At 44.4% G+C, this 17,087-nt stretch overlaps 1 protein-coding gene across 1 annotated transcript; it reads right to left on the bottom strand.

The window, feature by feature from the left end:
- Positions 1-1,600: 1,600 nt before the first annotated feature.
- Positions 1,601-14,056, bottom strand: opn6a (opsin 6, group member a). The gene is made up of 6 exons (XM_061233066.1): positions 13,927-14,056; positions 12,112-12,317; positions 5,847-5,946; positions 3,877-3,981; positions 2,691-2,914; positions 1,601-2,086 (listed from the first exon to the last, which is right to left on the bottom strand). The coding sequence occupies exons 1-6, from the start codon at positions 14,054-14,056 to the stop codon at positions 1,601-1,603; spliced, it is 1,251 nt and encodes a 416-aa protein (XP_061089050.1).
- Between the last annotated feature and the right edge of the window lie 3,031 nt (positions 14,057-17,087).

The following is a 17,087-nucleotide window of genomic DNA, read 5'->3' as shown; positions in this document are numbered from 1 at the left end:
TCAGTTGGTGAACAGTCAGTTGTCCTGCGACAAGTGTCAAAAACACAGCTTGAACACAGAAATAAAACGCAAAATCTCGACTGGGGATTTCACGACCTTTCTCCAAAACTCAGGATAAGAGCATCTGTTAAATTAATCTAATACAAAGTAATTATTTTGATAGGAATATACTTTTCCAATGTGTCATTTTTCCAGTCTTGTTCTGAATAACAATAAACTTTTGCATTGTTTACCTGCATCCTCATTCTTCATTACGAGTGATTACTGTGCTTCAGTAGAAAGGATCGAACCACCTGTCTCCATGGATACCAGCCCATCAAATCTTCACAACAGCACGTTTCTCTGTTTTGCGATAATCAGTATTGAAATAATATAATGTTCTATTTGTTATGCAGTCCAGTATCTACCCCCCACCCCCACAGCTGTATAACTTAATTAATCAAGCACATACAGTTCAGTCTGTACTGAACGATTTTTGGAGAAAGTGATTTCTGTTCTTTGTGCTGGCTCTGTAATCCAGCACATTGGACTTGAAATTCCTACACAGATCACCCAATATGGCTGTAAATAACCTACCCTCAAACTAAAGCCAGTCTGCACTGATACATCATGCTCACCGTTACATTTCAAACCCAAGTACAGTAGTACAGAGGCAGTAGAATAGAACAGAAATTGTACCAATGTACAAATATTATGGACAGCACTATATAAGAACCTGGTGACTGACAGATGAAACTAAAGCACCAGCTTACTCTGTATGTAGATATATACATTTTTTAATTCACATTGACAAGTACACATCAAAAATAAGATAAAGCGGAAAAAATGAATTAATAAATAAATACACAAATTCTTCACGCACAAAACGGAGGAATACTGTACCGGCCATTATATTAACACTGTACGTGTGTTCCAGAAACAGAAGAGAGGTTACTAATTTGGGTACCAAAAAAACAGTCCAGGAGGTGCTCCTTAGCAAGGAACTGAACCATTTTCAGAGCTAACAACATCCTACCAAGTCATCATTTTATTCGAGTAGTATTCTGTATTCGACACAGGTCACACAATTACCTCAAACACTTTAACCCTTTACCCTACCCAGTACACATTCCAGCAGATTCCTGGCAATTTTAGAAAAAGAAATCACGCACTTGCAGCAATATTCCAGAATTTTCTTTGATACTATTGTTCAGTTCTGGTTAGTAATGGGAATCCACTGGGAAAATCCTCTGCAAAGGTGATTTCAAATTCTACCAGCATCCACAACGTAAAATACTTCCTTCTAACCCTGGTGTAAATTCCAGCTATGACCAGCTTGAAATTGCCAACAGCCAGCTATTTCAAGACGTAGCTTGAGCTGGTCAAACCGTGTTGAGTATGGAGCTGGTCTGATCTAGGTCAACCAGCAACCAGCCGTTTCAAAACCTAGCTTGAGCTGATGAAACCATGTTGAGCATGGAGCTGGTCTGATCTAGGTCAACCGGCTACCAGGCGTTTCAAAACCTAGCTTTGGCTGGTTTTCGTTTTTCAGAACTGACCCAGGTCTGTTCCATAATGCTCGTGGTAGTTCTCACACAAACCCCAGACGGCGGTTCCGTCCTCAGAGTCTGTCGCTCTCGTAGTCCAGTCCTTCGGCGGGAGAGGGCATCGCGATGAAGAAGACGTCCTTGTTGTTGTTCCCGGCGGGAGGCGTCCCTGGGGGGCTCCCCACTCCCGAGTCGGGGCTGGGGGAGGGCTTGAGGGGCTCCTCCTGGGCGCGGTGCTTCGGGGCGGCGTTGTCGGGGGCCGGGCAGGGCCCGTCGGGGGCCGGGAGAGCTCCCTCAGCCTCGGCTTTGGGCCGGAAGCGCTTGAGCTTCACCGTGTCCTTGCCCTCCCCGGCGCAGGGCAGCAGGACGGCGACGTCCTTGCGGAACTTGGAGCTGAGCCCGAAGTAGATGAGCGGGTTGTAGAAGCTGGCGGACTTGGCGAACAGCCGCGTGAAGATGCTGGTGAGGCCCGGCACCTGGAAGCCCCACGCCGACCACATGGACACCACGGCGTACGGGGACCAGGCCAGGATGAAGGCCGTGCAGATCACTATGGACACCTGCAGGGGGAGACGGAGAGCAGGGACGCGGACGTCAAAGTAAGCGCTGTGCTCGGGGTGAATAAGGGCTTCTGCTGAATGAAATGACAGTTAAAGTTTGTAATAACCGCTCTGTACACAGCAGCTCTGCTGAATGAAATGATAGTTGAAGTTTGTAATAACGGCTCTGTCATTGTGAATAAGCTAAATGAAATGACAGTTAAAGTTTGTAATAATGGCTCTGTACTCAGTGTGAATAAGCTAAATGAAATGACAGTTAAAGTTTGTAATAATGGCTCTGTACTCAGTGTAAATAAGGTGAATGAAATGACAGTTAAAGTTTGTAATAACTGCTCTGTACACAGCAGCTCTGCTGAATGAAAAGACAGTGATAGTGTAATAGTTTGTTTGTAATAATGGCTCTGTACTCAGTGTGAATAAGAGCTTCGGCTGAATGAAATGACAGTTAAAGTTTGTAATAACGGAATTAAATGACAGTTAGAGTTTGCAATAACAGAATGAAATGACAGTTAGAGTTTGTAATAACGGAATGAAATGACAGTTAGAGTTCGTAATAACGGAATGAAATGACAGTTGGAGTTTGTAATAACGGCTCTGTACTCACCACGGTCACGTCCCTCTCCATCTTCCTCTGCCGGTCGGTGATGTCACCCTCGGCCGAGAGGGCGTTGCCCTTCTTCACCGTGTTGATGATTGACACGTAGGAGAAGAGCATGACCAGCACGGGTACGAAGAAGCAGAAGATGAGGATGAGGATGATGTAGGACTTGTAGAAGGTGGAGTAGTTGGCTTTGGCCCAATCCACTTCACAGGTCCCGTACCCACGGTCTGAAGGGGGACAGAGTGGGGAGGACATGGGTCCCAGTGTCTCCAAAACCAGCCAGTGCATTGTCACAGGGGGCTGTGGTTACACTCTCAGAAATAAAGGTACGAAAAGTTGGGCAGTACCCTGTAGGTGCATGAAAATTGTACCCCTAGTTGGCAATATATAATTAATGTGTACCTTTTTTGCTTGGAAAACGTACTAATTTGTACCCAAAAGAACAATATTGTACTCTTAGGGTACATTCAGGAAATTTGATCCTTGAAGAACAAAAATGTACCTTTATTTATGAGAGTGTAGGGATTGAGGCGTGTGTTCAGGAGGTTAGCAGTTGAGATATCAGCTGAGATACAGCCTGGTATGACTAATTATTTAACACTCTGATCCTGGGACTCTAACACAGCTTATTTTTTACGTGGTAACTTTACAATATGGTTATATGAATTGGCATTAACTAATATCATTAACATTAATTAATAAAGTACAAATACATTACTTAAGCATTAAATTAGCTTTTTTTTTGGTTTGTTTTTTACATAATGACGAGAACAGGACATTCATTGGCCAGCGATGTTCGCCTTTTCCTACCACTAAACTATACCTAATGCTTAGTTTAACTAAAAGATAGATGGTATTGCATCTAGCACCGTATCAAGCCTGGTCATGAAAACTACTAACTAATGTACTAGTTGCATGGATATTCATACATTAGAAAACCATAGGATAAACTTATAATTAGTAAAACCTTTTTTAATTCCAATATGAATTGCCATTAACATGTAGTTCTTAACATGAACTAATGATATAAAAATACATAAACAAAGCTGAACAGATTAACTCAGTTAACATCTACATTAGTTAATGAGAATTCATATTGGGGAGAAAAAAAAAGCAGTTTTTTTTTGTATAGTATGTGTATAGTGATGTCACAGAGGCCGGTTCCGTTGCCGTGGTTTCGGGTCCATACCTGTGAAGCTGCCCCAGCCCAGCAGCGGGGCTCCGGACCAGAACCCTGCTGCCAGCCATATGAGGGCGATGCTGAGGGCCACAGTCCCGGTGCTGATACAGTGAGCTGCAGGCCACAGGCACACACAGGGGGGCATTGATATAGCGCCTTTATCCAAAGCGCTGTACAATTGATGCTTCTCAATCACGCATTCATACACACACTTACAGTCACACTCACACACCAACAGTGATTGGCTCCCATCCAAAGCACCAATCAGCTTGTCAGGAGCATTTTGGGGGGTTAGGCGGTGTCTTGCTCAGGGACACTTCGACACGCCCAGGGCAGGATCGAACCGGCAACCCTCCGACTGCCAGACGACCGCTCTTACGACCTGAGCCAACGTCACCCCGTTTAGTGTCAGTTTCACAGACGCAGATTAAGCCTCGTCCTGGACCGGAGGTACACAACAAGGGCCGATCCGTCTCAGGATTCTGTGCCAGCTTCTGCTCTCAATGACTTAATGAGCTCAATCGGATCTTGATCTGACATTTGTATGAGCACCAGTGATAGCCACAGACTTATGTGGCCACAGTGTATCCTAAAGATTTTACTGTGCACTGCTCAAGTACAGACGTGAACCACAGCATTGTCAGAGAATTAAAACATGATTGGCTGGAATGAAAATCTGCATGCAATTCAGCCATACTTTACAATAAGGTTCATAAATTGGCCTTGACTAGTGTAGTTGTTAACACAAATTAATGATGGACAAATACATTAATTAAGCATGAAATTAACTTTTCATTAGTTAATGCATTTGTTAACAACTAAAGTATTTATACATGAATATTTATACATTAGCAAACCATAGGATTAATTTATAATTAGTTAGCCATTAACCAATACATGGCAATAACTAATGTAGTTGTTAACATGAATGAATACATAAACAGTGCTGTACAGATTAAATTCTCAGAAGTAGCTAGTTAACAACTACATTAGTTCATGCCAATTCATGAAACCTTCTCCATAGAAAAGGAGAAGTTTACGAAGGACTAATCTGTATCTGTGAAACTGGCCCTAGGACCGAAAAAACCTCCAATCCTGACCCTAAAATCCCCGTCTAGACCGTGAAACCCGGTCTGGACCATAGCCCTCCCTGACAGGGCATCAGAGGAGCCACACCTCAATAATGTGCCCCCCTTGAGGGTAAAAGAAAAACAGGAACGATTCAGATACGCAAGTAAACCCAGTGAAGGAACACAAATTGTGAAAAACACGGCAGAAAGGGTCTCAAGATCTGACCAATCCGGGGGAAGATCTGACCAATTCGGGGGAAGATCTGGCCACTCCGGGGGAAGATCTGACCAATCCGGGGGAAGATCTGACCAATCCGGGGGAAGATCTGACCAATCCGGGGGAAGATCTGACCAATCCGGGGGAAGATCAGGCCCCTCCGGGGCAATTGTTTGAATAGCGGCCGGATCATCAGGACTTCCTGCGCCCTGTTCTCCCACTTTGATTCCCCTCATGGACCTGACCTCATTTCCCCCCCGGACCAGGTCTCACCGTTGTTTTCCAAAAGCAGCTTTGGGAATTACACACGTCCTTTCACCCTCCTCTTTGTGCAGTTAAACCCCTTTCCGAGGCTTCAGATCCAGACGCTAACCGTTTTCAAAATCATAATGCTTGTTTCTGCTAGCAGAGATGTACAAATGGACTTTTGTAACGCGTAACCCGTTCATAAGCATTGAGTAGCACATCCACAAGCAGCACATTACCACTCATGTCAATAACCGCAAACATATGCTGTGTCATGTCACCCCTGATTACATACAGACGGATATGCGTATTTGCGTATTGACATAAGCATTTTTGAATGTCTGTGTCGTGTTTATGAAGGTGCTATGAACTGTGGAGTTCTATAGCTCTCATGAAGGGACATTAATGAAAAGTGGTGCCAGAATAAAGACTTTTAAAGGTTTTACCTTTGTTTGGGTGACAGCCCTTAATGTATCGCGTGACGCTGATGACGGTCAGGGTGTTGATGCTGGCCAGTCCGAACAGCAGGGTGCAGAATCCGTCTATCTGTGAACAGAGAGCACTGCGGTCAGTCAAGGAGAACAGCAGGGTGGAGAAACCGTCTATCTGTGAACAGAGACCACTGCCTTCAGGGTATAGAAACCGTCTATCTGTGAACAGAGAGCACTGCCTTCAGGGTATAGAAACCGTCTATCTGTGAACAGAGACCACTGCCTTCAGGGTATAGAAACCGTCTATCTGTGAACAGAGCACTGCCTTCAGGGTATAGAAACCGTCTATCTGTGAACAGAGAGCACTGCCTTCAGGGTATAGAAACCGTCTATCTGTGAACAGAGAGCACTGCAGCCAGTCATGGTGCCTGTTGCACTGAATCGCAGTAACGCAGAGGGAGATGACTGAGTACTGCGTGTACTTGTACACACACTGTACTGTTTGTACTTTCATATAGATGTTATTTTTGCCCTTCCTGACGCACGCAGGTGTCCTTAAGAGCACAGTCGGGGGGATCAGACATGTGCGTGATCGCGGAGTCCCTTCTGTGTGGAGAAGGTCGCTCTAGGGTAGGAACTCGCAGCCGCCTTGCGTAACGGGATCTCGTCGGCCCTGGTGTGACAGACGTGACGTCAGCGGTGTACTCGGAAACGAGACGCCCTCTGTAGTCTGTGCAGGACGGTCGCTGAGCCGAGGCAACGGGCGTCTCGCGAACGCGCACGTGTTCCGCACGAGGTTGCCCTGGGTGACGAGACGACCCCCCGCCCCCCACCCCCTCCTCTTAAACGCTAATCCCCCAGACCCCCTGCAGTGTAGTAGGCCGTTAGGCTCCTGTAACTGTCCAGTCAGTTTAGCCCCAGTCAGACGGCTGGATGATCCCCTTTCTGCAATCCCATTATTGGACCTAATCCTGCTTTTCTCTCACGTTCTGCAGCCCCGGACGAATAAGCAGCCAGGACCCTGGACCCGCAACATGACCGACACAGTCAGTACCTTCCAGAACCCTGGACCCACAAAATGACTGATACGGTCAGTACCTTCCAGAACCCTGGAACCGCACAATGACTGATACGGTCAGTACCTTCCAGAACCCTGGAACCGCACAATCACTGACACAGTCAGTACCTTCTAGAACCCTGGACCCACACAATCACTGACACGGTCAGTACCTTCTAGAACCCTGGACCCACACAATGACTGACACAGTCAGTACCCTTCCTGGTCTTTACTCCAGAAGTGAATGTTGGCGGTTTAGGGGATTGGAATTGGAGGGTAATTGTGTGACTTTTTTGAGTAAATAATTGTGGGCCAGTTTCACCAAACCTAGTCCTAGACTACATTTAAATGGAGGAACCATGACATTGGAATTTGGCAGACACTCTTATCCAGAGCGCATAGAACAAAATGCTTAACCATAACCAGGGACAAGTGCGCTGAAAACCTTAAGGGAAGTATAGTTTCAAGTGCTAGAAGTGACCACATAGATAAGAACTTGAACCCTGTAGATTAATCTGATAAGAAACAAACCAACCAAAAAGCAGCAATAAAACGGTTTTGGCAAACACAACCCCAAAAACTTAATTTAATCCAGGACTGAGCTTAATTGTGCCCAGTAAACCAGCCCTTCGTTGCTATATTTCGTATCTATATTGCTGTATAACTGATGAAATGCCCCAAAATGGATTTAGTTATCTTTTAAAAGTTACAATTATGATATTCTTTTTTAAAAGCTTGATATCTCAAAACTATACTTTCTGCAGGCATAACTTTATAATAATAAGCAGATGATTTGTAGGCACACAGGAGTTCTGTAGCTAGCTCTTAAAGTTGAGGCGAACATAAACGGGTTGGCAGTTTCAAATGCTTTTCCTGTCAGAGAAAATGGCGTATGCTGCGATTTTGGCTGGTCAGCGCCTGAACAATCTCTGCGATTTTACTGGTCAGTTCCTGGCAGATTCAGCCAATAAGATGCACAGCTCTGCTGCGACACGCCCCCTCAGTGCGACACGCTGTTCCACGCCACGTCCACCTTCTGAGAAAGGTGCGTAATGACTCACTGAGCTGTCAAACTGAGGAACACTCAAATGAAACACTGAAATATTAATGAATCCCTGAGCTATAAAAACCTCACCTTCACCACCCTACCAACCCGCGCATCAGTCAGAGTCTCATTTCTATTTCATTTCTCTGAGATTCTGATGACTCAGAAGGTGGCGGAACTAGCACAGGCACATCTTTTGGCGGCCTGTAGCGTAGTGGTTAAGGTAAATGCCTGGGACAGGCAAGGTCGGTGGTTCGAATCCCAGTGTAGCCACAATAAGATCCGCACAGCCGTTGGGCCCTTGAGCAAGGCCCTTAACCCTGCATTGCATTACATTACATTACATTACGTGGCATTTAGCAGACGCTCTTATCCAGAGCGACGTACAACAAAGTGCGAATCAATCACAAGAACAAATGCAAAAGTAGACCTGAGAGGACAGTACAGTTCCGAGTCCTAGTGTAAACATACAGAAATTCAGAACCCTTGAAGAGTACAATCAACACTGCACTGGATAAGAGCATCTGCCAAAATGCCAAGAATGTAATGTAATGTAACATCTGAATTAATCAGCTTGTGACTGTTAAGGACCCGGGCAGGAGGAACCAAATGCAGACTCAGGGGTGACAAAAAGCATAGGAAAGGCCCAAAATGGAATCAAACCCAGGAATAAAAACAAAAACCAAAACATCCCACAAATCAGGGAGCAGAAAAACAGAGAAAAAAACGGGGAAGCAAAAAGGCAAGAAACCAAAAACAGAGAGTGAAAAAGCAGGCGGAAAAACAAAACCCAAGTATAAAAACAGGGTGGCAAAAAGAAAAACTCTTGAAAACGCATACAAGGGAAGATTCGGGGAAACTGGAGCAGACGAACGAGCAATGAGAAGCTGAAGAGGACAGGTATAAATACAAAACTGACTGAACAGACAACGAGAAACAGGTGAGAGGCAAGCTAGAAAGGTGGAGGTGGAGACCCTAAATTAAGAACAGGTGAGATGAGTGAGTGGGAATGCATGGGAAGACAGACAGACTATAGTGGTCACAGAGGGAAAAAAGGAACGAAAAACGCTAAGAACACAGTGACAGGATGGGGTCAGAGGTCACGTAGTCCAGGCCAGGTGCATCTCTTTCGCTTAAGGGCCAGGAGAGCTCTGCTAGACTAATAATGGTGTTGTTTTGACCTGTGCTTTCACTAAAGGCACAGCAACAACAGATGTAATCACAACATCTCCCTTTTATAGGCACCGCAGAGGAAAGAGCTACATCTTTCTTTATAAATGTGCAATTTACATTTTTCAAGTACACTTCTTTCGACAAACTGAGTAAATCGATAAAAAAAAAAGACTGGCAGTGTTCGAAAAGCACTTTGGCTAATATTGGCTTTCTGTGCCTTGATTCCTGAGAGTGTGGTGCGCAGTGATGAGCCTCGTGCCCGAGAGAAATCCTACAGGCTGGACAGACGCCAATAACGCCATCCCCTGGCAGCAGCTCGATAGCGGTACGTCCTTTAATATTGAGTGAAAAACTCACACTACCCTCATCGTCCCCACAGGGACTGCTTCTTCATCAACGGGTCAGCCACAGGTACAGGGGGTTTGGAATTAGCCTTGGATAAAAAATCATACGAGAAACACTGTATATCTGCTACCTGTTTTTAATAGAGCGCTAATATCTACTGTATCCCTTACCATACAAACTCAGTGGGTGTAGGTTTAAGCAACCGGAGCAAAGTAATTAGCCGAAAATAATTAAGTAAATACGCAGCTGCACAAATGGATTATATGTTAAATTTGAACTAAATGCCAAAAATGTTTCAAAATGTAAAAATAACAAATAATAATATATTGTTGGGAGAAGCGGGAGAAGATAATCCACGCAAATTGAATTCAAACACTCAAGTGCACACTGTACGAGTGGACAATCTAATGCAGTATACACTCAGTGAGCACTTTATTAGGTAAACCTGTACACCAGCTCGTTCATGCACCTATTTAATCAGCCAATCATATGGCAGCAACCAAATGCATACAAGCTTGCAGACATGGTCAAGAGGTTCAGCTTTTGTTCAGACTAAATGTCAAAATGTGATCTTGGTGACTTTGACCGTGGAATGATTGTTGGTGCCAGACAGGGTGGTTTGAGTATCTCAGAAACTGCTGATCTCCTGGGATTTTCACGCACAACAGTCTCTAGAGTTTGCAGAGAATGGTCCTAAAAACAAAAAAACTTCCAGTGAGCAGCAGTTCTGGGGGCAATAACGGCATGTTAATCGGAGAGGTCAGTGGAGAAGGGCCAGACCGGTCAAAGCTGACAGGAAGGTGACAGTAACGCAAAAAAACATAACGCAGAAGAGCATCTCTGAACACACAACACATCAAACCTCTTAAGTGGATAGCCTACAACAGTGGAAAACCAATAATTATAAAAAGTAAGTCTAATGAGTACCTAATAAAGTTCTTACTGAGTGTATATCCTGTAGTATATACAAAGCATACTTCTGCTGAGGGTGCTGTTGACTTCCTTCAATGAGGAAAACTGACTAAACTGGACATGCCAACTGGAAAGTGCTCACACAGTGCCCAGCGCCAGCTCACTAGCGGCCCCTGGTGGTCAGAGCCGACAGTCCGCCAGCGTTTCTGCCGAGTGGAGCGACAGATTACATTACATTACATTACATTATTGCCATTTGGCAGACGCTCTTATCCAGAGCGACGTACAGTTGATTAGACTAAGCAGGAGACAATCCTCCCCTGGAGCAATGCAGGGTTAAGGGGCCTTGCTCAAGGGCCCAACGGCTGAGCGGATCTTATTGTGGCTACACCAGGATTAGAATCACCGACCCTGCATGTCCCAGTCCTTTACCTTAACCACTTCGCTGCAGGCCGCCCCTGTACAGCAGAGGAGAGACGGCAGAGACGTGAATCGGCTCTGAAACGATGTGAAATGAGTCGGTGAAACGGGGTCCTGTTCTAAACAAAACGCCGCGGTGTTGATTAGCGGAAAAAAACGTTGGCGGCCTGACAGCTGGCACCTCCCCCGAGTGCGGATGGGTGCTTTGATTGCTGTGTGTGTTTGGTATTAATAGCACAGGCAGTAGTGATGGTCTTTATGCCACCTACCTGCTGCATAATCACAGACCAATCAGCGTGGAATCATTGGATCCACGCGGTCGGGTAGGGGAAACCAATTTTCCGATAATGCCGTGCTTTGATGACAAGATTACGGCCACTGCGTGTCACAGTTTAAGGCTTTAGCCCTTTCAGGGGCAATGGGATTAGATTAGAGTGCACTGCATGGAGCAATCAGTAGATCAGTACTCTACATTCACGACTGGTAACTGAAAGCAATGGAGTTCTAGAACACCGGACCGGCAACTGAAAGCAATGGAGTTCTAGAACACCGGACCAGTAACCGAAAGCAATGGAGCTCTAGAACACCGGACTGGTGACTGAAAGCAATGGAGTTCTAGAACACCGGACCGGTAACTGAAAGCAATGGCGTTCTAGAACACCGGACTGGTAATTAAAAGGAAGGGAGTTCTAGAACACCAGACGGGTAACTGAAAGCAATGGAGTTTGAGAACTCTGAAAAAAGAACTGTCCCAAAAACCCTACTCTTCAAAGGGTTCAATTGCTTACTGTGCTTTGCACAAACAAACTACCGGTAGTTTGTGCAATGCCCAGGTCTGGGTGAAGAACTTCAAACTATTTTTTTTTTTTTTTTTCAAAATCTGGTCCTCCAACCAAATTTTCTGCAGAAGTATCCTCCCTCCTTTCCCCTCTACCCTTCATCCATCCTTTATTCTCAGAAATAAAGTGACAGTGGAGGAATGTTTTCAAGGATCAAATTTCCAAAATGTACCCTGAAAGTATAGCAATGTTCTCTTTGGGTACAAATGTGTATGTTTTCCAAGCAAAAAAGGGTACAAATTACTTATATATTGCTGGCTAGGGGTACAATTCTATGCACCTATAGGGCACCACTCCAGCAACAAGCATTTTTACCTTCCTTCCTTAATCTGAAATGACTACAGACTGACTGGGCGAGGTTGCCGCCATTTTGTTTTCACTTGGCCCGTGTTCTATAGATCAGATGAAGATGATTTTCGGACCCCAGCTCAGTCCCCTGCCCTCCACCCCCACAGAAGCGGTGACCACAAGCAAACAGAGTTGCCTCACCTGGCAGGTCCAGACGGAGGATATGATGTACCCGTCGTCCCGGAAGATGTTGAAGATCTCCAGGATGCCGCGGGAGTAGCCGAACACGGAGATGCTGGCGTCAGACACGGCCAGGTTAAAGGTCAGATAGTCGCTGGGCTGCAGGGTGGCCCGCTGCTTGTAGAGGACAAAGATCACCACGCTGTTCCCGAACCAAGACAGCCAACCTGTAGAGGGGGAGACACGGAAACGCCAGTCTGCTCAGAGCTGGCTGGTCGACCTGGCTGGCAGGGTGGCCTAGCGGTAGGTTGCTTGACCGGCAACCGCAGAGTTGCTGGTTTGAGCCCCTGTGGGCACATCAGGACTCTGACACACAATTAAGTTTGGGTCCCGACATGAAAAGAAAGAACTCCTCTACCGCTCGGCCAAAAACAGCTGGGTTTTACCCCTGTTATCGCTCTCCATCTCTCTCTCTCTCCCCACTTGCAGCTGTTCTCTCAATGCACCTCCCCGGGTTAAATAAATGATTAAAAAATAAACCCTGACACGCCGCTGTCGCGCACTCTGCTACATTTCAGGGTTTTACCACTTACGTCGGTACCTGTTTTTCCACAGTCCCAACACAACAAATACAGGGGAAAAAAAGTTTATTAACCGAACAAGTTTTCCGAGTTGTGCTTACAGCGACACTAAGGGACGAAGATACAAAGAAAAACGCCAAACAAAACATGTCCCTTAGCATCGTTGTAGCACACTGGTTAGCCAGAATGCATAATGGCTAACGGCAAATCCAGACGCTATTTGTGTCTCCGTGGAAGGGGATTTTGCCCACAACCAGGCTGGAATGCAATAGCCTGCCATGGCCAAACCTTCTTTTATCACAGATTAGTCGGGATCTGAATGGAAGGGGTTCTAAAGGGTCTAGCCTTACACAGCAGCCCGCCCTGGACTTCTTATGGAACTAAATCTTTTATTGCGCCCAAGCCCAGACCGTGTACAAAGCGTTCCGTGACTCGCAGCAACGAGACGTGTTCCAGGATGTCAGAAACTGTTTTTGGAGAGCCCTGATCAAAACGGGCTGCGTATCTACCTTCGGGTGACTAAACAAAGACAGATGGGCTAGAGTTTCATATTTTTCTCATTCTCTGACTGATTTAATTTTCTGTACCCGGCTCAAGTTGCGTAGGGAATTGATTCCAGCGGTGCGCCTGCGCATTTGTAGCATTCGTATTCCGTTGAAACGGTCTATGGCTATGGGTCAATTATCTGTTCGGAAAGGATTTTTTCCCCCAACTAAGTTAACTGTGGTCAGGTACAATTTTGGTGTCACACATTTCACACGCACCCGTCTTTAAAGCAATTAACTCTATAACTTTTGAAGTTGCGCTATATTTTCCTAAAAGCATTCAGAACTTCAAACCCGAATAGGCTATCCGTAAACATTCAACATTCATTGCAGACTAATTCAATCAGTAACGTTACAGACTGCGTGTCTCATTGGGCAAGTTGAAATCAATTTAAGAACACACGGAATATTGCTACTTACTTATAAGGACGGTATTTGAATTGTGTGACGACCTAGCCTACAAAGGACATTTACTTAAAAGAAAAGGAAAAAAAAACGTTTACTAATTGAATACAATAATTACCGTTTTATCCAATTAGAACTGCGATTGACAAACATGGGCTGACTTCTTCCCTTCACCATTGCTAAAATATATTTGAAAGCATGTAGACGTAGATTCCAATAACCGTAACGTCAGCAACTCTGCGCTACTGTTCGGTTAAACTCCTAGAGCAGCAACACAAAAGCAAGTTGCTTAAGACCGTACCCACCTAATACCAACAGGTATACGCCTATGATGGTCTCTCCTTGATCCGATAGAGGAGCGTCTCTGTTTAAAAGGGTGAAATTGTTGTTCCTCCACGGAATGTTGACCACTTGTGGAGGATTGTTCAGAGACATTTCTGCTTCTTGCTGTTGTAGGTGTTAAGGCATAAATCGATGTTGAACACGCTTTGTGCGTTCACTTGCAAAAAGTCTTCGCGGAGCCCAGGCACATATAAGACACGAGAGTGTCTCTTCCCCGGAGGGAAACTCCAGGCCGGTTCTTAAGGTTAAATCCAGTCTAAAAATACCGATCGCTTCTCCGCTGGCTGTATATGAGGGTGACGTAATTGTAATCCAATTTTTGCCTCAGAGGTGCAACTGGTGGATACAGTGAGGTAACGGAAAGCGAGTACGATTGTTTCGATATCAAAATAAGATCGTTGCAAAAAATACATCCCTATTGCTACTACTGTCATACAACCTCTTTCTGGTTTTTAGACAAAACTACCGCACGCATTAGTTTTCAGACCGAACTGCATAGGGTATCTGTAGCCTATTGGTCTGTATCAACGGCATCGATTGTTCTTTCATTCTTGACACTGTAAAGTTACGCATTTTTTGACATTCTGACGATTATCCATGCATGTTGAAAGTTGTAGAATTCTGACCTTGCTATAAATGATATCCTTCTAAATGAAACGCAGGAAAAATATTTAACCAGAGTAAGTGATAATCCATTATTCCAGTATTCAAAATTGAAAAACTGAACCATCGAATCAAACAGCGTCAGGAATGTGCAAAATAAAACACAACTTAAATACATTTATTTTCTAGGCCGTAACACGTTAATTAAAAACCATTTGAGCATGAATATATTGTGTGTGTCTTTGAATGAAGTCAATTAAACAGTTGCAATATTCATTAAATGGATGATCCACTGGCAGAAAAGATAAGCATATTCACAAGTACTTCCATGAATGCATGAACGTCACCTGAATTAGTCCAGAAATTAATTAAGTGAAAGTAAATGTTATACAACGCCATACTTGCAGAAGGATTCTGCAGTTGCCGCGCATTGAACTGTCCAAGGTTCTGAAATATAACGCGTGCGCGTTTGAGCTCAGCCTGACGGTAAACGACAACGAACTCTATAAAATATATTTTGCATACTTGCCTACAAACCAATAGTAAAAAAAAAACTTCAATTCATATGGATTAGTCTAAACTCGACATGTTAAGACGTTTGATTACTATTCAGCTCGAATTATTATTACGTGGAGCAGGGTAAATCGTAATCGATAAAATGATTGTAAATAATTTTACGAGCAAAAATTCAAGAAAGATTATGTTTATTGTTCCATTATTAACACTGGATTGCGAATGTCCGCGAAATGCCGGTAATGTAATGGTAGGCACCTTCTTTGAGGAGAGTTTGTTGTCGTGGTTCCCTTAGAGGTCAGCTGGGAGTTATGCACAGGATTATGGGATTGTGAAGCTAATGTCCGAAGGACCTTGAGCGGCACGCCTTGATCTTTAGATTATTTGAGATCGTGGATATCAGGTAGTGACAAGCACCCTTGGAAGTAGGTACCAGGTGAACGGACCGAGCATACCGTCACTTATCACTTTCCAAAATCTTTGTTGACGAACGAGGAGAATGGCGACGGAAAATATGCTGACTTCAAACTCTGAGGATTTATTACTTATGTTACCTATGCTAAATGCACCATTAGCCTATAAACAAACCCATCTGCTACCTAACTCACGACATCCCCCCTTGCACCTGCTATGGAACTTAAGGTGGAAGCCTAAATGCAATGGAAATGGTGGACTGGAGACTGCAGACCGCCCAAGTTATTTATTTGATTTATGCAAGAAAAAGATCAGTTTTAAATCAGTTTCACAAAAAGCTAAGTTATCCAATTTATGTTTTGGTGGAATTAATTTTCAAAGTCCGGGAGTTTTGAAAACCTTTACCCGCGAGCCTATGGCAACGTTAAATGAGACTTTCCAGCGGTTCGAATGCGGCTAAGAGAAGCAGCGCTGAAGTCCGCCGTTTGACATCGTTTAAATCTGAGCAGGTTAATAGAGACGCATATGCACATATGCATATGTACACACACACACGCACGCACGCACACACACACACGCGTGCACATGCATGCCCGCGCACACACCTGCACATGCATGCACACACACGAGCACACAAACACACACACACACACACACACACACACACACAGGCACACTCACACACTGACATGTACTCCTGGCTGAAAATAAGACAGAGGAGGGATTGTGAAGGGATAGAAATGTATAGATAGTTTTGACAGGTTCTCGTTTTCAAATTGATTTATAGAAGAAAACATCTGGGACAAGTCTGCTCACACCAGGATTAATGGCTGTCAGCGTATTGTGCCTTACATATGTAGGTCAACAGTCATGAATTTCAGTCCTCGGGATGTTGAAATGACCCATTTTTCTATTCATGTTTCTTTTCCAAAACTTTATAATGCTGGCCTAAGTGTCATTTAAAAGTTCAAGTGAAAATATGATTTTTGCTCAATCACTCACCTTTCATTTACTCTCTCTCTCTCTCTCTCTCTCTCTCTCTCTCTCTCTCTCTCTCTCTCTCTCTCACACACACACACACACACACACACACATCACTTTCCCTGTCTTCCTGTCTCTAAAATTGTAAAGACTGAAATGTCTGAACTATTACCATCTGCAAATAGCGCTCTGCCAATTTTCTTTTAAGAGCATGGCACCTTCTTTTAAAAGATTTGACATTCCAACATTGTGCAAACTGACACAAGAATAACCTATATTTTCTGCTTCAGTTGGAGGAGAGATTCTATGCATCCAATAGGAATCACAGATGAATGGGAAATCCATGAGTTGTTTTGACACACATCTTAATGTGGAGCAAGGGCTTTTCAAAACAGAAACAAAGTGAAGGTTTTTCTACTCCAGAGAAGACGAATGAAGGCGTTTGGTTGAGGGGGAGGTAGGGTTACGAACAGGAGATTACAGGGAAAATTCGCAGTAGATAAATCTTTCACTTTGCCTCTGTTTTGAAAGAAACTTGATACAGATGGAGCACGTTTCTTTCAAAACAGAAGCAAAGGGAACGGTTTTTCTACTCCAGAGAAGACAAATGAAG

Source organism: Conger conger, chromosome 2 (genome assembly GCF_963514075.1).
Source record: "Conger conger chromosome 2, fConCon1.1, whole genome shotgun sequence".
Taxonomy (NCBI): Eukaryota; Metazoa; Chordata; class Actinopteri; order Anguilliformes; family Congridae; genus Conger; species Conger conger.
This window is presented reverse-complemented; position numbering and strand designations above follow the sequence as displayed.